This window comes from Letharia columbiana (assembly GCF_014066305.1).
Source record: "Letharia columbiana isolate WasteWater2 chromosome Unknown xfSc0000006_s0, whole genome shotgun sequence".
In the NCBI taxonomy this organism is placed as follows: Eukaryota; Fungi; Ascomycota; class Lecanoromycetes; order Lecanorales; family Parmeliaceae; genus Letharia; species Letharia columbiana.
This window is the reverse complement of record NW_023501150.1, coordinates 18,068-38,517: the sequence shown is the minus strand read 5'-3', so window position 1 is coordinate 38,517 and position 20,450 is coordinate 18,068. Positions and strand designations below refer to the sequence as shown.

Here is a 20,450-nt window from a genome sequence, read left to right as displayed (position 1 = left end):
AATTATTAAAAGTTTTAGACTTCCATTATAAAGAAAGAATATTATTAAAAATAAAGAATTAATACAAAGTCGAAGAACATTATCGCGCTATAGAGAAATTTAGATATCTAAATATCTTTAATAATTTTATATCTATACGAGCTCGTTCTAGAATATAATCGCGTTAATATTATTTAAAATATATAACTATAATCCTTATCTTTAAGAAAGCGTATTTAAATAATAATATTTTTAAGAGAATATCTCAGTATTTAACTTTCTAATTAAGAGTAATATAATAAATCTATTTTAAAAATTTCTTAACTTAATTTATTATATAATTTTCTAATAATATTAAAAATAATATACTATTATCTAGAATTTTCTCGATTTAGATTAATTAATTAAAGATAAATATTATAAGCGTTAGCGGAGATTATAATCTTAAATTAGCTTATATAATAATAATAAATTATTTAATTTTAATAAAAGATTTAAATACTTAATTAGCGATCTCGATAGATCATTTACCCGCGATTAATTTTAAAGAATTATATAATAGTTATAAAAGAATCGTTAAAAGTTATAAATTTTATATTTCGATTAATTATTATAGATATCTTATATAAAATAACGATTAATATAGCGATTCCGTAATTTCCTACTTAAACTCTAGAGGGGGGATATATTATAATAAGTTTACGATATAATTGGCCCCCGAAGCGAGGAACGAGTGTAGGGCTGGCCATAGGGTACCCCCCTAAGCGAGTCTGAATACTGAGACTAGGAGCCGGATAGCGGGCATGGGTGCTTCTCCGACCAACATCCCATCTTTTTCTGGGCCAATTGACCTACAACCCAGCGCTCTGTAGCTTGCCCGAGCTATTGTCGACATCCTTATTCTCCCCTCTTCCTTCTCTACGGCCTAGCGACTATGAAGATTCTTACAAAGGAAGAGGAGCAAGCTCACTACAAGTAGGCCCCCTTCAACATCACCTTGCCTCCAACATCGCTAACGATTGCAGCGAGACGCTCAAGGGTGGTGCTGTTGGTGGTACGGTCGGACTAGCTCTCGGCGTTGGAGGAGTCTTCGCAGCCGCAGCACGATACCCTGCCTTTCGACAATTGACCCTCCCTCTCCGAGCCTTCTTATGTACATCGAGCGCTACATTTGGCGGTGCGTGCGTCTCATCAATCTCCCTTCTCTGCGTTGTGTGAACTACAGAGATACTGCAATGCTATCTACATACGGGCTCGCCTGCCGGCGAAGGGCGTCTCAGTGCCTTACGCGAACGATCCTACTTTAATCTTCTCCCCCTTCAATGATCTACACACCGACTAACATGTGCTCCTCTTACAGCAATCGTAACAGCCGACCGATTCTCCCGCTCCTTCGAAGCCTCCCGCCACCCCGATGAAGGCTACCAAGATGAGGCGGCCCGCATGCGCGCCGAACAAGAAGCGAAAAAGTCATCCTTCGAGCGCTTCATGGATTTGGGCAAAGAATACCGCTATCCCATCGTCGGCACGTCATGGGTCTTAGGCATGGGTATCGCGCTAGGCGTGGTCGGTCGATCACCATATCTGTCGACGCAGCAGAAAATAGTGCAGGCTAGGGTGTACGCGCAGACGATAACGATAGCGGTGCTGTGCGCTACGGCGGTGTTTGAGGTGGGTGATAGGGGGAAAGGGGAGGGGAGATGGGAGACGGTGAAGATTGTGGATCCGAATGATCCTACGCATAAGCATCTTATCGATAAAAAGATTCATCATGAGAGATATGAAGGGGAGGATCAGTGGAGAGGTGGGTTTTCCATGCTGCTTGTGGGCTTGGGGGTAGTTACGAAGTGCGATTCACGGCTGACTTGTGATCAGATATGGTTGAGGCAGAGGAAAGGAAGATGAAAGAGAGGGAAGCGGCAGCGCATGAGCAGGAGAAGCAGCATCACAAACAGCATGCGAAGAAGAAGCCGGAGCACGAGGAGGAGAAGAACAATGAGAAGAAAGGAGGCGGAGACAAGAAGTGATGAAGTGGGCTCGATGCTTGGAGTCAGGGTCACTGTTGGATCCCACGTCCCGCAAATATACAAACGACATTCCTCGTCATCTGCTAATCGAATTCCAGCGAAGAGGCACTCATGTACATACAGCTTGGGTCAAGGCAAGTCTCATAGGAAAGCCGAACAGCGGAGAAGTGGTTTGGGAAACTTTATTGACTTTGTACCTATCAACATACACAGTCCCCTTCAGCACAATCCTATTGCACTTCACCACGCAACCCGCTTTTTCAGACAAAGTTGAGCATCAATCCCAGCAAATCTCGTACGTTTCCAACCCTCATAGCTAGCGTGTTGGAGAACCCCTGTCCCAAAGCCATCTCCCCCCGATTCCGGTCCAAGCAAGTACACCTCACTGATCACGGAGCATCCTCTGAAGCATCTCGTCCCAGCTCCCCGCATGCACGCCCCTGATTCCTCTCATTTCCCCCCCCCCCCCCCCCCCCCCCCCCCTCCCCTGGGACCCGGTTTCAAAAAGAGCCATTCTTCGTCACCGGACAGGTAGGCTTGGTGGGGGATGTGATACCGCAAGCACAATTCCGCTCGCATAGTCAGCGGACATCTATCCGAACTAGGGGTTCTGGGTGAGCGTACCGTCTCCCGCACACTGGGTTTTGACTCACGTAGGGGTTTGTACCTGAGGATTGAGCTTAGATTCGAGAGATGTGATGAAAGATGGAGAGTGAGGTTATATTTACCAGCCTAAGTTACGTTGATATTCCAAAAAACTCTTCCATCACTCGTTCATGGGCGAATTTGCTCGAATCCTGTACACCACCTACGCAAGCACTAACAACTAGCAAGGACAGTAATGATACTCCCGTTGTACGCGCTACCTGAAGGGGATGTTTCTGGAGAGTATATATGCAATTTGGAAGTCACTGCGACGGTTACTTTTCATACAATGGTCTGTGATGGGGACCTTGCTCCCTCTCTTGGTGCCTGCTTCAGATAGATTGCAGATTCAGCACGATGATGTAAATTCCACTTGTATGGTACTTCATTGCGTTCCAACTTTGACATAGCCTCTGAGACCTCAAGTCTCCCTGACGTACCACTGAAAGTTCTACCCCTTCGGATTTCACAGCAGTTCGATCAAGGCCACGGACATCATTCCTCAACAAGAAAGGAAAGACCCAGTACAGCAGTCAAAAAGCCTGCATGACACCACCTGTCACTTCGCATGTCAAGATATCGGCCAACATGGCGCCTTGCAAATACTTGGGGGGCTTTTCAGACACCTCCGGCAGCAACCGCGCCAGATCCGGGATTCAAGTTGGTCGCGAAGTCGGATAATACTCATGTTGATGCAGGACAGAACTCACATGCGACGTATGAGCAGGAGCGCCGAGCGCGACATACTGGATGCGTCGCTATGTGATAGCCGCCGGCCCTGACCTTGCGCAAGCTGAAGAAGGGACCATGAAGAAACGAGACTACAGCTTCTTTTCCCAGCAAATCCATCATGGTGCATCTCTTTAGCTCCACCTCTGCAATGTTCGCCATCATCTTAAGGGGTCTGCTCCTCGGCTCAAGTACCGTCGCATCACCTCTTCAGCTTGCTGGCCCGAATATCCTCAACGCTTCATCACTTGACAGCTCAGGCGCATTGACCTCGCACGCCTCGAACGTTTTCCAATGCTTCACTCCTTCATTCCCGCCACCAGGGCCCTTCTATCCTATCAAATACCCAGGATGCACAGATGCTGCTGATGAAATACTTGCAAACGTGCGAGGGGATGTGCCGTTGCTCTTCAGCCGCAGCGAAAGCGCAGATATCCAGCTTCCGTGGCGAGCGCGCAGCGCTAATTGTGTGATGGCTCTGGATGTGCTTAATGACGACGATGAAGACATCATTGGTATCCAAGACGCGCGGGGAATCGCTTTAGCTTTATGTAGCAATTGTGTCAAGGGGTATTACAGGTATGGTGGGAGAACGCCAGTGGGACCAAGAGGAGTGGTTTATATCTCGGTCTATGGGACCATGCCACTTTCAGTCGGCGCCGCAAGCCCAGTGGCACCTCAACCGTCTCACGTCGTTTCTACGCGAATCGAGCGTAGAGATCCAGGCCTGCTCGATGCCCCATCACTTGCCATCACTGGTATACCCATTCTAAACACTTCCAATGCGGACAAAGGGGAATGTTTCAGCGAATCTGGTCCATTGGCCCGCAAACCTCTCTACCCAGTCAAGTCACTGGACTGCATGAACGCCGCCGACGAGATGATGAAAAACAGGCGAGCTCGTAACTGGATGACATTCGGCCGGAGAGCTGGCATGGACTTCAAACTTCCTTGGACAGCGCGGAGCAAATCTTGTGTTGTCACCGTGGATGCCCTCAACGATGTCGACTTTGACACAATCGTGCTCTTCGAAGTATACCTAACGGCATTGAACCGAATCGGAGAATGCACGACGGGCAAAAACATCTTTGGCGGGAGCAAGGTAGTGGGACCAAAGAACGTGATGTACGTTTTTGTTTTTGGGATTGGATCGCCGCTTCAAGTGTCCGCACCCGCTTCGCCTGCACCCACTCACGTCGTTGCTCGAGCGCAAATCGAAAACAGCGAGCTGAGCCTGCTAAAGCCGCAGGCCACCGAACCACTGAACGTGACGACCGCACCGACGACAAACGCCTCCACTCTCCGCGGCGTACCGGAATGCTTCGACCCACCCTCCCCCCGCGAGCATTCCGTCCCCATCTCGAACTTCGCCGACTGCGAAGCAGCCACGACAGAGATAGCGGGTTCCCGACCCCCGACCCAAACCTACATCTTCAGCCGGAGGCCCAGCGCGGACCCGGACCACTACCAGCTCCCCGCGACGTTCCGGACCGGAACCTGCGCGGTCCATCTGGACATGGAGTACGCGGACGACGAAGACTCGGTGAGGTTGTCTTACGTCGAGAGTACGGCGTGGGTGCTGGCGCGCAAGTGCTCGGGCTTGGAGAACCCGCAGGAGAAATGGGGCGGGACGATGACGGTGAGTGTGGGCGCGAAGGATCTGATCAGGGTGTCGGTGTACGGGGTGTTACCGGGCCCACTGGACAAGCCTTCGCCGTCTCCGGTCGCACCTTTGCTTGGGAGCGAATAATAGAACCTTTGTAAAGCAGAATCTCACTAAATTCCCCTTTTCGGTCCCCCAGCATACGCATTTCCAACGCGCGAACATGTGCCAACAAACGCCACCGCCCTCCCCGCGCCCTGTATCCAACCCATCGTACCCCCCCCACCCCCTCCTCAACGCCCACTCCCCACCACTGACCCCTCACAACCCCAACGGATTCCCCGCCGTCCCCTTCCCCCCCGCACCCCCCATACTCCCACCCCCCACAACGGCCTTCTTCCCCCCATAGCTACCACCACTCACACCCAACGGATTACTCGCCGTCTGCGCCCTCGGACCCTCCGCCTTCGACCAATCCTTGACCGCGTTGCCGTAATTGGATGCGGAGCCGCCGGCGCTGTTGGACGCGTTTGTGACGCTGGGTCGGTGTCAGGCTTACATGGTCGAGAGGAGGTGAAGGGGGGAAGGAAGGGATGGAAGGAAGGAAGCGTGTCGTGGAGAGCGGGAGGAAGGGTACATACCTGTCGCCAACACCGCGCCCAGTGCCCGAGACGCTCTTGCCAGCCGCGTCGACGACGCCGCCCGCGTAGTTGCCTGCGGTGGCGATGCCGTTGTTGACGGCGCGGGAGATGAAATTGTCGTTCGGGGCCATGGTTGGTGGGTGGGTATGAGCCTCTCTCTGCAGGAGTGTCTTGTGGAGTGGGCTGCAGCGGGTGAACGTCACGGTACATAGGTGCGCCAGTGTTAGCGTGTCTGCTTTCTAAGGGTCTTCCTGGCCTTCTTCATCCACCATCACCTTAGATCAGCCATCAAACTACCGGTACTGCAGCTTTTGTCTACAAGCCACCTTATAGATACCGTCTTAGCGGGTGATCCTCCGTGTACAGCCCCATGCCTACTCATTGTCCATCCCAAACAACAGCAGCATCATCCCATGGAGGTACATCCTAATCTAAATGCATTCATTAAGCGAGCAAGTATCTTGCCCTCTACAGAGATGGACGGCTGATGAAAAATTTACGGTACGGTCTTGGACGGGTGACACACCATTGACATGTTCGGCTTCTCTCTTTGGGACCGAGGCTAGAGCGTGATGCACAAGTCTTGGGAAGGTATGGTTTGGTCGCTACTGCATCAAATTCTCGCGCCACATAAGCAAGTAATTCCTATCGTATTTCCTGAGATCACGGTGAAGATCCTATGAACTGTTAAGAGACGAAGAATGTGGTATAAGCTCCTGTCTCATAGGGCTGCTATGAATATCCGAGAGCCAAGGTCGGACAACTGGAGAGTGGTCGCGACGATTTTCATACAGCACTTGCACTCTTCCAAGCAAGTCTCGGAAATCGAAGATGTGCTAGCATCACTGAAAAGGGTCTCAGAGTTCAACGCAAAGTTTTTACGATAGTAATTGAGAGAGAAAGCAAAATCCCTGGCGATAATCAACGTTCAAACCCTCCCACCGATGGAATTTTCAAGACCTAGGTTACAAGATCGAGTGCCATGAGGGGACCCATCCTAGCCAGTCTATCCTCACTCACACAGTTCTGTTTCTTCGGAATTATTTCTCACATCTTCATCTCAGCAACGGCTCCTGTCCAATGACCCCAAACTGAAATCACCGACATCGCCGTCCGCTCCTTTACTCGGAAGTCGCAAGCCCAGTCAAGTCTACCTAGATTCTCAGGATGTCAAAAAATTGACGAAGGACACGTAACGCCAGGTCCTTCATTCCGAGTGATGGAGTCGACATATACAGCTATGTTGTGAGGCCCTTAGGAATGAATCATGATCATGTATGCCCGCCGTGTCGAGTCGAGGCCCCGAAAGCGCGTTTGGTATCCACCGTCAAGTTACGCAGTAAGAATTGGCAGCCGGTAAAAGCCAAATCCATTGCTGGGCCTCCATTCAATAGGCTGTGCATGTCGTGGCTGTCTACGAAAAGCTCTGGGCATTGTGTGAAGGATCGTCAGGCCTACTGCTAGGGGTCATTGGGAAGAGTTTTAGCTGTAACACTCATGTACGCACAGTGCGGAAGGCGTTCATGTATAGCTGGTTTGTGATTCGCGTGGGTTTCATCTACGTGGAGGTCTTGTTGGTACGCAGAGGAAGTGGTGAAGCTTGAGACAACCCGTAGCCGTCAGTGCGAGGGGTTATTGGGATATCTCGTTTTGGAACTAGAGACGCAAAGGGTAAATCTAGGAGTTCGAGTATCGCCAGCAACTACTACAGAATTGCGATAACATTGGAAGCGTAACCAATGACCAGTGGTGCGGGGCTTTCTTAACGGTATCACTGTCCATAGTCCACGTTTTTTGGACGGTTTCACAATCTTTGGGTATTGCGACAAGTGAGTGTCCTCACACAGCGCCGAGTTCAAAGAGGTCCTGATTGATACTGCAGAGGAAGTGGTGAAGCTTTCATAAATCTCAAGCGACTTTGTACGCTGTGTATACGCTCTTTTTGGGCCAGGATTGAAGACTTGGTCGGGACTTTTCCGACAACATTAAATCTTCTCGACTAGGCCACGCTGATTCGGGACTCTCCAACAGAGCGATGATCCATTCGAAAGGACTGCCAAATTGCACACTGCAATAGCTCGGTCTCGGAAATCAGAAGAAACAACACGTCGAAGCGATCAAGGAAAAGGGGATCCAACCATCGGCACTAGAGAAAGGAGGAAGCTACACTGTTTTCAATCAACGTCCGATGAAGAAGGAAGTTGTACTACACTGCGTCCAAAATGTCCTGTATCTGCCGAACCTGCCCGACAAGTATAAAGCGAAACTTGGCAGCGCTGTATGCTTAAATGCTACAGGTAGCTAAAACCGTTAGGCGTACAGGGTGATCAAAGCCTCAGCGGACCGTGCGTCGCTTTCGCAGCGGCAGGATCTTGATAATAAGAGAATGGATGTGTTGGTTGTCCCATTCATGAAAAACACGCGTCACATGCAGACATAGGGGCCCACACAGAGTGTAAATAGTGGTTGGGCCGTCTGACGACGGGGATAGCAAGCCTGAACAGGCATATTTCTCGTACCCCAGCGCAAGGAAATTCCCATGTCTATGGCATAGACCTGGAGTGAAATGGTAGCTAGCTATGTACAGGTGTGGGTAGGTCGGACAAAAAGTAGGCAATGGCTCTGAAAGAGATGAAATCGAATGAAGAGCCATTGACAGGTGCAAAACAGGTGGCTCTATGCTCGTACTGGATACCTGTCTCCCACCCCTTGCAGGGGTCCCGACAATGCCCTGAAACAGGGGCTTATCATGTGACCCACTATCACTGTGGCGAGTAAAGGCCAGGTCGTAACTGTGGCGGACCTGGGATGGGTGGACTTTGCGAGGACAAGGGCGCTGGACGTGGGCGAAGAACCGCGGTCGTGGGATAGAGCGCTTTGGTATAGGAATGGGCGGTGTCGTGTATTCACAAACCTCTTCTCTGCGGGAAATAGACTTGGGCCTTTTGATACACCAGCTCGCTCACACCTTCCCCTCCCATTACCATCTCAAGTCCCTGCTCTTATTCTGACCCATGACTTGGACTCTGTCTTGAAGATTCAACTTCAGGTCATAGTCAAGGTCTCTTCCAATATGATTTCGATCTGAGTTGACCCCCGCTGTAGTCTTTGGCTTGAGATTAATCTAAACTCGTGGAACGTGTTGACCCTTGGCAGATGGTTAGCGTATGCAAGCCCGCTTTTTGTGAAAGGACAATTGATACCATTACAGTATACTAGCTGAAATGGGAAACAACACTCTGACGTAGATCACTTCAATGACATTTTACTACTAGAGATCCACATCCTCTCAGCATGCTAACGCTGATTACTGAGGAGTCCGCGCAATAGACATGTTGTTAACAAAAAACGGCACAAGAGAACAGCAGCAGCGCCGTAGAAAAACGCGCCTTAAAGCGTCGAGCGACTAGCATCCAATTCCGCATCTATTCGGCCAACAGACAGTTCAAGATGTCTCTGATGGGCGTCCAACTCTCCCATAATCTTCTCCCCCTTCACAAAGGTAGCCGGCGTCTGGGACGCTGCTTGGGACCTTCTGCGGTCTGAGTTCGTCTTCTTCCAAATCAGAAAGCCAACGAGACATATCATTGCGATACCGAATGGTATGCCAACTCCCAGACCAATTGCGGCTGCTAGGTGAGGATTGGGATAGGATGTTTTTGATGGCCCTGTTATTGTTAAAGCTGACGGCGTGGTTGAGGTGGTCATTGACCCGTGGGTGGATGCGGCCTGAAGTTTCGAGGGGGTAGGAGAGCCCGACGAGGTGGTGGAAAGAGCTTGCAGGTTCCATGTCATCGTTTGAGAGATCTCCCCAAGGTCGTGAACGACGTTGAATATCGCACTGTCGTACTTTTGCTGGATTCCATCGTTGGTGTTGTAATTGATATTGAATTGTCCAAGAAAATCTGAAGTGGTACCAACGTCTAGAGCGACACTTTTCGAGCCATTTGCCGGCACGGCTTCTATCACACCACCTATGGAACAAGGGAACGTTTCATTAGTCTTCGCTGTTAATCACTGACATCGACCCTGGATTGTAGCGGTGGATTGTGGGGAGGAGAGATAATATACGACATACTCAACGTCCAATTTGCCGGGGCATCCGTGATATAGTACCATAGGGTAAGAACCCCCTGGGTAGCGTAAAAATCATCGCTCACCCAAGAAGCCACTATACTGTCTCTGAAGTCGAATTTGAGGTTGCTGTTTTGAGGAGGATAACTAAAGTTCCCTGATACTGCGTTCATGTTGGCTAGGGAACAGGCTGGACGATTGACGCGGATCTTGGGCTAAGTGTGTTCCAAACACAACCAGCGATTGGAGATTACGCTGATGATGATTTCATCATACGAATAGTCCACAAGACTGTAATTGCAAAGTGGGTGCAGTCGATCTGATCGGCGAGTTGGTGTATACCTGATTCAGAATTTCCAAGAAATTCAAGGCAGCTGGGGAAAGATGAGAGAATCATTGATGGTAGGATCCTCAATCTGACTAGGCTGCGCACTGAAACCAGCAGCTGACCGCATTAAATGGAACTCGAGGCGTCGCTCAGCCTCGTTCGGTAGCATTGCCATCGATCCAATGGTGGCTACATGAAATTAGGCAAGGCACTGTCGTTCTGCCGACTACTCAAGTGCTGGGACTGGAGCACCCTTCATGCAAAAGACGTCTTCTGGTACGAGGCGATATCCAAAGGCCCGACAAGGCGGAGATGCCGAAAGGAGGTTACTCGAAGCGAACTGTAACGGCCGAATGAATGGGAACCGGACAATGATGCCACATCATCTAATCATCCGCGAGCTAGGGCCATGAGCAACTTTGCAGATTAAGACTTACAGCAAAAGCCTTGGGAACGTGAAGGTTGCAAAAACCCCTTTTCCTGAGGCTGTATTCGAAGCACAGCTTATCAGTTAATGCAACACAGGGTTAGATCATCATGCGTTAAGGTAGGCACTACTCATATCTTGTATGGCACCAGTACCGCCAAATTCAAGGAGAAGGAAATAGGGGCTCTTCATTCCGGTCTTACTCGTGGGGTCATTTGATTCGACCGAACACTCTCCGCGCTTGCGCACGTAAGCCCGACGTGCATAACGACTCCCCGTTCAGAAAACGGACATTAGTCCCTGATCCGTGTCGAATCCTTTCATCTACCTAGGCACAGGCGGGGACTCTTCCGTGGGTTGAATTCTAGGATCCAGATGATAGTCGTATTGGCGCTTCATCTAGAGCAGATACTGCGAATTCCTGTGAAGAACATGTGAATACTGGGCGGATTGGCCTGGAGTTCTGTATCGGCTGCCCAATCGACCAAACGCAGTGTTGAGGAAGCACTGCCGTAAAGGATGGCGTACTGCGGCTCACGAGGCGTCTTTTCGTCCGTTAATTATTGCTAATTTTGAAGCGCCTCAAACGTGACCTCACAACGTTCATATGCATCTAGTGACTAGCTGCATCCCAGCCTTATGCAATGGACGGCGGTAATTGCCTCGAGAGGTCAAAAGCTTCTCATCGAAAGATGCGTACCTAGATTTTGTTAGCCTTATTATGGCTTATATGTTCTACCGCAGATCTTGCTGGCTCAGCCCCCGAGCTGACTTGGGTCAGGTGAGACGTAGAACAGGACTACTCGTTCCATAGAAACGGTGCCCAGACTCGGAAATTTCTCGTTCACAAGACTCATAGTAGGGTGCTATGAATGTTCGCATATGTTCATGGATAGCGTACCCTTCCATGGATGAAGACCGTGGACGAGTGGCGTCGAAGAGCTGGCTAACAGATACTTCACGTGACCCTGGTCTTAGCGCCGATCGCGTTGTCGAATTGTGTGAAACATGAGGTAGTCTGAACCTCCTCCCTTCTCTTCTCCAACTTTCAGACCCACCTAGCGGTCCTTAGGACTCTCAATAATACCCCCTGGCAGTCATCTAATTGTCCATCCAAATTCCTGGCTTCCCACCGTGCCCCACTGCATCTCCACAGCTCTACACCTACCATATACGCTTACTTATATACTGCCGATTTGGCATACCTGCAACCCAGTGTGTTGACCCCTGCCCCGGATTGTGAAATCTAGCACCCTTGCTTATTGAGAGTTGGATTCTGTGAAGTATCTTGACTACAGGAAAAGAAAGCACGGTCATTGATGCGTTTTAAGCGCCCTGCTAATACAGAATGTTAAACGTCAATCAACTTGAGATGCTGGGATTTAGGATACACATATTACAATAAGCGGTTGTTAGGGCACTTACTCAAGGACTTGTGTAGCACCATCGCGCGAACACTGCGCCCGCTAGATTTGTGACCAAATCCTCCAAACGTTGCATCTTATTGCTGACAAGGCACATGAGCCACTATGCAGAGATGCTTGTTCTCTCCGCAAAGAGTTCACGAATCGCGGACTCTTTCCTACCCTTCGGGAAGATCGCATTACGAGATTCGCAAGTCGCCAGCATTCCTAACGCGCGCTGAGAATCAAGGCGGGAATGGGAGGGTACTCCTGGTTTGGAGCTGCCAAGCTGAGAATGACTTAACAAGAAATGGAGGAGCAATATCGGCTATTTCATCTGGGGCGGGGACTAGGCAAGTCATCCACTACTTGCGGACAGATGAAGGGGTCAGCATGAGCTACGCTGCGAGTGAGTCCCGGACAGCTCTTCATCCTTTGAGGGAGAGTCCATAAGCACTGCAATAGTCAAGCAGATAACTTTCCGCCCTTCTGCAGACCGTGATTCTGTGCGTTCGTCAAATAAGACTTGCCTTTCTTGACGGCACCACCGGGGCCATGTGTTGACGGAGTCCCCACCAACCGCTCTGTAGCAGCTGGGTGTTCAAAAATCATAATACCGTGCCAAGATCACTCGAAGACGACTAATCGGACGCTCATTCCCATTTCGCAAGGGAAAGTGTGTTTGGCTACACGCCGATGCACATGCCTAACGCAATCTTCTTAATCCTTGTGGTAGCCTATACAAATTGAAACGTCTAAGTGCCTTCGACTTCTGGGATGCAAGTCATCTCGTGCGTACAACATAAACATCAAGTCGCCTCCCCATCGCGAAGGCAAATCTACCATCAACTCCTCCCCTGCCCACCTTAGCCTGCAACACTACACTGCCTGCGATCCCAAAGTAGGTCTAGCCTAGAGACCCATCTATGTCACAGCAGAATGCACGCCTGGCCAGACTCCATTCCGAAAGCTGGTGCCCTGTTTTCGTTCCAGTAACGACGGCCCAGCATACTGGAAAACACAAGAGTTGGCACACTATCTTTGCCTAAACTGGGATTCTTTTTCGCCAATCACGGTCTCATGGCGTTATGACTATTGGTGCTCGGCATCCCGAGCGCTCCACCAGGCTCCACCGAAATGAGAGCCAGAATTCGACTCCTAGCTTACAAGTTCAACGATAACACCAACATCTCGAATCGGCATTATCCTAGCCAACTTCTCTCAGAAAAAGTGGCGCCCCATTCATGTTCTGACAGCGGTAGAACCGAAAACTTCAGCACCGATCTCAATGCCTTGTATATGGGATTCACCATCGCAGCGGGAAAAGATGGGAACGCTACTTTTGGTACCATTGCCTTTACCACCGTAGAAGCCCCTTAACTGTAATATGGCTCCAAAGCACCATAGACGCTACAGGTGTCGGAGGGGCACAAAGGTGGTGAGTCAAGGCAAAGGCACGCTGCAAACTTCTTGCAGTCTGGCCTCTGTACCAAATCTCCTAATCTTCCTCTGGAGCCCTAATTCACAGAGGCTCAACCTCTCCAGCCTGATGTCTTCTGCAAACACAAAGTTCTCAAACTTTTGGATGATGTCTTTGGTCTCAAACAGTGGTGGACCTGGTTCTCGAAGTTTGCCGGGTTGTCTGGGGTCTCGAATGGCCTCACGCGGTCTGATCAAAGCGTGCATGGTACTCAGGAGGACAACATAATGGTCAGGACCTGTTTCTCTATATCCAGCGACCTGAAAGCCTGCGACGTCAAAAGACTGCCGTATCTCATTGAGCAAGGGCCCGAGGTGAAACGTGCAATCAGTATAGCAGACTTGAAGACGCCAGTCCAAGGTTCCACGGCTTGCGGTAGGTCTACCTCGAAGACCCGACAGAGTGATGGTCAATGAAGGTGATCTCGAATCGATCGAAGAAACGTGGGTAGAGCTACTTTGGTCGACTGCGGGCGTTTTTTATTGCACTTCGTGTACGCCATGTGTATCACCTGAGACCCCATTTAATGGGCGTCGGAGCGACTATGGTCACGTGGCATTGGCCACTATAATAGACTATGGTAGTAGGCTATTTGAGTGGTAGTGGTAGTCTAAAAGGTGAAAGTTTTTAATGGCTTAATGTAGTTTAATAAATTTTTTTTTTTCTTTTTTACCTTTTTTTTTTTTTATAAGTAAACCTATCTATGTCGGATTTATCGGATTTATAATCGGCGCATAATACCTGCAACTTCCCTTCTTCATTCGCTCGGGGATCAGACGCTACGTGATTACTCCTTCATTAAAAAACCGAAGCCTTGAATTTAGATACCAGGCAATGGTTAAGCGAGATATATAGGAACTTTACCAGTTACCATGGTAGTTCTAGAATTACGATATTGAAGAAGATGAAGCTATTCACTACTATTCTTGATGGGGTGTGTGCGATTTTCTCAGCGCCAAGGATTCAGGATCTTTTGTGCAGAGACGCTAATGTTCATGCATTAAGCTTGCATTAAATATGCACGACCTTGCATGATGTCTTACTTGACCTCAACATCAACAGCATCCATTTCCACTCGACGGCCCTTGGCGTTCTTTCAATACAGAAATACCTTAGCGCTGGATTCTGATTGTACACTGACACTGCGTGGGTCGACATCACTCACATACTCGACAGGTGTTTATCTACAGCACCGCCACCACTCCCACTCTCAATCCCTAATACGCACACGCAGAACCCGTCCTCCTGGTCAGACAAATCTTGGTGCCTGGCAACTTGAGGCATCACCGTAAAGAAGGAACGCGAATTACGTAGATTGGTTTTGTCCCTTTGTCAGGCTGAATTTCGGTCACGGCAGACAACACCTCATAACCACGTCAATTAAATTCACTCGCAAAACAGCCACCTCTGACGGGCATTGGAGCAACAGTATTCGATCACAATACAGTCAAGCACGTTGCCGAATACCGTGTCATGACAGTTCAGACGTCACGACACCAGAGGGTCAAATCTTCGACCTGTCTTTATCAATCCACAAACACCTTATCCTACACTCAATCCCACGCCGTGATGGGGAACACACCCAGCTTCCTGCAAGGTGATAGCATTGGTTCCGTGCCTGGAACAAGCGTATCCATGCTTCATGGCCTAGCCTATCCTGTCGATGAAGGAAACGGAGCGCTGCCCGATGACGGACTGCGGTTTTTTCCCTTCTTCAAGCTCCCACTAGAACTTCGTCGAGAAGTCTACAACTATGTTCTAATCGAGGACAAGCAGCCGTTGCGCCTTGTAAAGAGAACGAAGGCCGACGGAAAGTCCAAGAACGATTCCATTGCCCTCTTAACAACAAGTCGCCAAGCCAATCTCGAAGCTTACCCAATCTTCCTTTCACTCAACACATTCGAGATCTGCGGCACCAACAGCCATTGGCAATGGTTGAAAAAGCTCGGCCCTGACGGTCAAAAGGCGCTTCGAAACGTTGTTTTCTCCACTGGCTCACTATCATACAATCACAGCCATTTTCGCACCTTCAACATACTGGCCGGATGTCCCAAGATATCGTTAACCATCAACGTTCATTTCGACCAACTCTTAAATCTGTACCGCATGGGTATCTTCCGCTATCTACATGGATTCTCTCGGGCAACTTGCGCTCGGACGACTGTTGAAGCAAATGGAGACTTGGATGCAAGATGCTCAAAGCATGGAAGTGGATGGCGTTTACTTATACCTTGCGAGGATTCTTGGAGCGAATATGCAGGCAAGCGTGTTCAGGTGCTGCTGGAACAATCGTTGTCGGCATGCCCAAAGAACTGTAAGGTGCATAAAGCGAGGACGGAACCACATTCTGCAAGCGTTGTACATTTCATGTATGGCAACGGGTGTCCGGTTTGCTATGCTCGTCTTAGTAGTGGGCGTTAGACCCCTCAAGTCTTGCCCAGATCGATACATTGTACATGAAAAGATCATTTTCACAGGCGCAGCGATCTACTTTCCATGACTGTGCTTGATGATCAATATATTGAGAAAGTTGTTACTCATCACACATTCATTCATTCGTTCTTCCAGTGTGGACAGTCACGCCCCTGCCACGCCTGTTAAACTTTCAGTGTTGCTCGCCCGGTCGGCTGCCTGCCGAACTCCCAAGGCCAAGCAGACCTCTATGGCTCCGGAAGTAGACCCGGATCTACTTCCCTGACAAATCACCACTTCAAGAAGAACAATTTTTCCACGTCCGACATCAACTCACTCGTCTTGCTTCCGCCACCCTCGATTCTGCCTCACGCTCCAAGGCACCGCGCAACAAACCCAAAGTACTCTTCACATTTCCATCTTTCCGAATCTTTTGCTCCGAATTCATCTTAGCCGCTCTGAAGTACCCCCAAGAGGCAGCCTCGCATGGTTGCACGCTAGCTGGAAGGGTATTAGCTACCTGTAAAGTACAGTCTGCTTTAGCATCTGGTTTTGGGATCACGGATTTAAGAGTGGCCTTATCCATCTTAAGTCTACTGCAAATTTCGTGCATTCTTCTTCGTAAGACGTCCGATTCATGGCCACTTCTTTCGTCGAGTCGAGTTGGTCTTCTCGATCTCCGCCTTGTTGATTGACCAGCTCCACATCTCCTTCCGAGCCAGCAGAGTCGTGGCAACCTGCTACAGAAACTCTCGACATTTCCCGCTGAGTGACGCACCCAGCAAGATATCTCCTTCCCCGTCTCGCGCCAAGCAAAAAGAAGTCAACAAAAACGCGGCCATGATTCCATCTCCGAGATCTCGTCCCGAATGAGAAGATGATGGTACACCTCTCGGCGAAGTTCTGGGGGGGGGGGTTTTGAGGAACGGAAGGAGGTCATTTCGCAAATCGTATGTGTGATGGTGAATGATGTAAGAGGCGAGGATTGAAAAACTATGGAGAAGATGTGAAACGCATTGCATCTGTTGTGTTGTGAATGCCCAACTGGTCTGTGACATTCAGCTTCGCGTTGCATACTAACACGAATTTCAATCAAGTAGCCTAGAACCTCTGACACCTCGACCACGTGTTCCTCCTACGAGCCTCCACTGATGGTTTTGCGAACTCCAAGTAGGAGAGAAATAAGGTCCAGCATTGAGCCAAGGTAGCTCAGAGCTAGTTTAACACGGCGGCGTTGTGGTTCATTACCAGCCATATGCCGCTGGACTGTCTTCCTTGAGACTCGATTGCCAGAAACCCCCTACAAGCATAGCATCCGCCAGCACACTTTCAGATACTCGTTTGATTGCGCCATATCCTCCAATAAATCGACAGTCTTAGTACGGAAGTACCCATTACCACCACCGCCACCACCATCGCTTTCCCCATGTTTCCCGCAAAAGAATCTCCACGCCTCTACCTACATTCCCAGAGCCGTTTGTAGAGTCCGAGAATTGCAAGTTGCCGTCTTCGCTTTGGATATTAATGCTCTTCACTTCGTCAGTTTATAAACGTCACTGACCTGTACAACGCGGAATAAGCGCGCATTATATAACACTCCACAGATGCATCAATCAACAAAGAGCTTCTCATTCCAAGTGTATATGCAGGAATCTGCGCCCATTTGTTGTGCACTACTACTTTCTGCCCTATGGCTGAAGACCATAAACCTTCTGACAGGTCGTCCGCGACCATCTTTGAGGTCTGCATAGATAGAACCATGGTCAATGCCCGCAAACATGCTTGACGTCAACCTTTGTAAAATCCAGCCAGCCTCTCCCATTCAGTAAGCAAGGAAGCAACGCGTCGGAGCCTTCGAGAAGTTATTCAAAAGATATCCACCGTTCAGCCGTTCAGTCATCCCACATAAAACCTTTGCTCAGTGTTGCATATATAATTCCTATGGATGATCAGTCGTCACGTCGCTTGCCCCATCGGTTCCAGTTCCGTCAACTCTTCCTCGTCATTTGATTGTCTGGGGCTGTTAACCTGGTCCTTCGACTCATGTGTATGTAGCTTCATATTTACAAACATAGCAAACAAGCCAAGATCATAGCAGATCCGCAAAGCTCCCGCAACCACGAAAGCGATCCAGAATCTATCATTACCGGCGAGTAAGCCGGTAACACTAGGACCAACCGCCGAAGCCAATGTCCTTAACATGCTTGTAATTCCCATGACTGCTGTACGCTCCTCAGGTTTCACTACGGCTGCTATAAAGGCTGTTCTTGGCGCCTGATCCATATTGTTCAGACCCGTGCGAATGAAAAACAGAGTCACAGTCAGAGGGACTCCCTGAGGAATAGGGAAGAGGAGAACAGCCGTGGAGGACGGAAGATGTGTGAAAACCATGGTGTTAATAAGACCAAGGTGTCGAGCAAGGGGCCCGGCGAAGACCGTGGAGCAGGAAGAGAGTAAATAGCTTGCAGATGTTATGTCTCCAAGGGTTGACTTTGATAGATGGAATTTTCGGTCGATGTAATAATAGGTCAAGGATAACGAAACCATTCCGTCGGCCAGGGAATCGATAGTCAAGAGAAACCATAGTTTGTACATAATCAAACGAGTCTCTGACGATATCTGAGCAAACAGAATTTTCTTCTGAGGTGTTTCCGGCTTGTGGACCGGAGCCGAATTCAGGTCCTGGTTGTCCTCATCATTGTCCTCATCCGCAGCTTCAGCCCCTTGCTGTCTCTCGTCAAGCAACCTCTCAGACGCCTCAGCTTCCGGAGGCGTCTCTGCAACTTCGCACTTGTCGCTCATTAATAGCGTGACGATTATAGTCACTATCCCCATAACTATGTACAGCCAGAATATCGCATGATACGCATTCGTTATTGTCCAACCGTTGAGCTTTCGTAAGAAATCAACAGCGCGTCCAGAAAACTCGGTACCAGCAGCCGACCCAAGGCTCGAGACTGTCACATACCAGGACAGCACATCCGAGCGTGTCTTAGGCGTAGTGAGATGGGATATCGTCGACTCTTCGATCGCACGGAAGGGCCCGAAATCACCACCAGTCGCGCTGATAACACCAACCACGGCAGCAACGAGGAGGATCCAAAAATTCTCGGAAATGGCAAACACTGCCCCGGATAATACCATCAAGGAAGCGCCGGCCAAGAGGATGCGGCGCCGGCCGACTCTGTCCGCCACCAGAGTCATAAAAAGAGAGAGGAGAACGTCTCCGAGGAGGGTCAGGGTCATGAACAGCCCAATCTGGAAGTCTGAGAACTGAAGAGAGGAGAAGAAGAGAGCCATGATAAGGGAATTCGCTCCGTAGGCGAACATGCGGCAGGATCGTCCGAGGATAACGAGCCACGCATCGCGGCCGGTGTGGTAGACAGAGGCGATGCCGAATTCATTGTAGAACCATTTGATGGGCATGAAAAGGGAAGACATTCTCCGCCACTAGAGGTCTGTGATATGGGTTAATCAGAAGTGTCACTAGGATGGTTTCGTTGGGCTTAGAAGACGCTACTCAAGCGTCTTAAAAGAAATAGGAAAGGGTGCCGACCACCGATAGCTGCAGCATCTGACAAGGATGCTCGCTCTGCCATGGCTAAATTTCGGGGCTTTGTACAGCGTTCGATTAATGAGGTGTAGAGTTCGAAGAAACGCAGCTTGGTCACGGATGGAAGTCCTGGATAGCGCTAGTAGAGCCCTAACCCTACTCTCGGAAGGTGGCCCCGTAGTGGAGGACCTAGAACTACCTCCTGGGAAGCGGGAGAAGAGGAACCTGCGTTGTGCGCGACTCAGGTCGAGGGCAATATCAGCTCCACATTCTATGCCCTAGAGCACCTCTTTGAAAGGGCCGCTTGCAAGCGCATGCCCCCAGCTAGAGTCGCCGATGGACGTCTCCCAAATGAGACCGACATGGAGACACGGGACTCATGCACGGAGGTGTCGAGGGCATTTCGTCGTGTTTGCCAAGAAGACCTCCTGTTCGCTGGAGGCTCAATCTTGGAACCCTCCGACGCCTATCAAGGCTGCGATGATGCGGATAGTATCCCTGACTGGTTCGAGAAGTACGACGTCACCACCGGAACCCACTCACAGGTTACATGGAAGGGAGGCAGTGGATTCCGTGACAACGGAAGCGAGTCGTTGAAGGTAGCAATTGGGTCCGAACTCAGCAAGAAAAGTCTTCTAGAGGAGTTGGCGTTCAGATTCGCCAAGGTCTAATCTTCTACACATGCATTTTTGCAGGGTTCCGAGTGCAAATGCTCAACTGTTCTCGCTGCTAGATAGATTTTTCTAGAGCAATCCATGGAGAGTAAATCCCATTTCCTCCCATTTCCTCGAGACGCCGGCCCCTGATCAACGAAATGGACCTAGACATTGCGAACGCCGAGTCCACGCTGTAAACATTATCCTGAGATGCACAACCCTAGCTTCTGCTCCACCAAAGCCAACACCTTAGACCTCCAAAACCTGAGATCCTATTGGGAGAACGAACTCAACAAACGACCTCCATTCGAGCAAACACCATGGCCTCAAACTCATCCTAACATCCCAAACATTTACAAAGAATACATCATTACCACCCACCTAGCGACTCAGCCCAGCCTTGCACCGCAAGCCCCAAATCCCCCAGCAAGCTCACCTACAATCGGAGACAACCTCTCAAAAGCACCATTGAGAGTTTCAGGAAAGCAGCACG

The 20,450-nt window shown here is 49.7% G+C and overlaps 5 protein-coding genes across 5 annotated transcripts; 2 read left to right on the top strand and 3 right to left on the bottom strand.

The window, feature by feature from the left end:
- Window positions 1–913: 913 nt before the first annotated feature.
- HO173_012942 (uncharacterized protein) lies at window positions 914–2,006 on the top strand (the record flags this gene model as incomplete). The annotated part of the gene is made up of 4 exons (XM_037314771.1): window positions 914–954; window positions 1,005–1,156; window positions 1,340–1,783; window positions 1,855–2,006. The coding sequence occupies 4 exons, from the start codon at window positions 914–916 to the stop codon at window positions 2,004–2,006; spliced, it is 789 nt and encodes a 262-aa protein (XP_037158297.1).
- Window positions 2,007–3,531: 1,525 nt separating this feature from the next.
- HO173_012941 (uncharacterized protein) lies at window positions 3,532–5,130 on the top strand (the record flags this gene model as incomplete). Its single annotated transcript, XM_037314770.1, has 1 exon — window positions 3,532–5,130. The coding sequence occupies one exon, from the start codon at window positions 3,532–3,534 to the stop codon at window positions 5,128–5,130; it is 1,599 nt and encodes a 532-aa protein (XP_037158296.1).
- Window positions 5,131–5,304: 174 nt separating this feature from the next.
- HO173_012940 (uncharacterized protein) lies at window positions 5,305–5,755 on the bottom strand (the record flags this gene model as incomplete). Its single annotated transcript, XM_037314769.1, has 2 exons — window positions 5,305–5,521; window positions 5,625–5,755. 2 exons carry the CDS (start codon window positions 5,753–5,755, stop codon window positions 5,305–5,307), a joined length of 348 nt encoding a protein of 115 aa, XP_037158295.1.
- Window positions 5,756–9,014: 3,259 nt separating this feature from the next.
- HO173_012939 (uncharacterized protein) lies at window positions 9,015–9,871 on the bottom strand (the record flags this gene model as incomplete). The annotated part of the gene is made up of 2 exons (XM_037314768.1): window positions 9,015–9,598; window positions 9,703–9,871. The coding sequence occupies 2 exons, from the start codon at window positions 9,869–9,871 to the stop codon at window positions 9,015–9,017; spliced, it is 753 nt and encodes a 250-aa protein (XP_037158294.1).
- Window positions 9,872–17,704: 7,833 nt separating this feature from the next.
- Window positions 17,705–19,174, bottom strand: HO173_012938 (uncharacterized protein; the record flags this gene model as incomplete). The annotated part of the gene is made up of 1 exon (XM_037314767.1): window positions 17,705–19,174. One exon carries the CDS (start codon window positions 19,172–19,174, stop codon window positions 17,705–17,707), a length of 1,470 nt encoding a protein of 489 aa, XP_037158293.1.
- Between the last annotated feature and the right edge of the window lie 1,276 nt (window positions 19,175–20,450).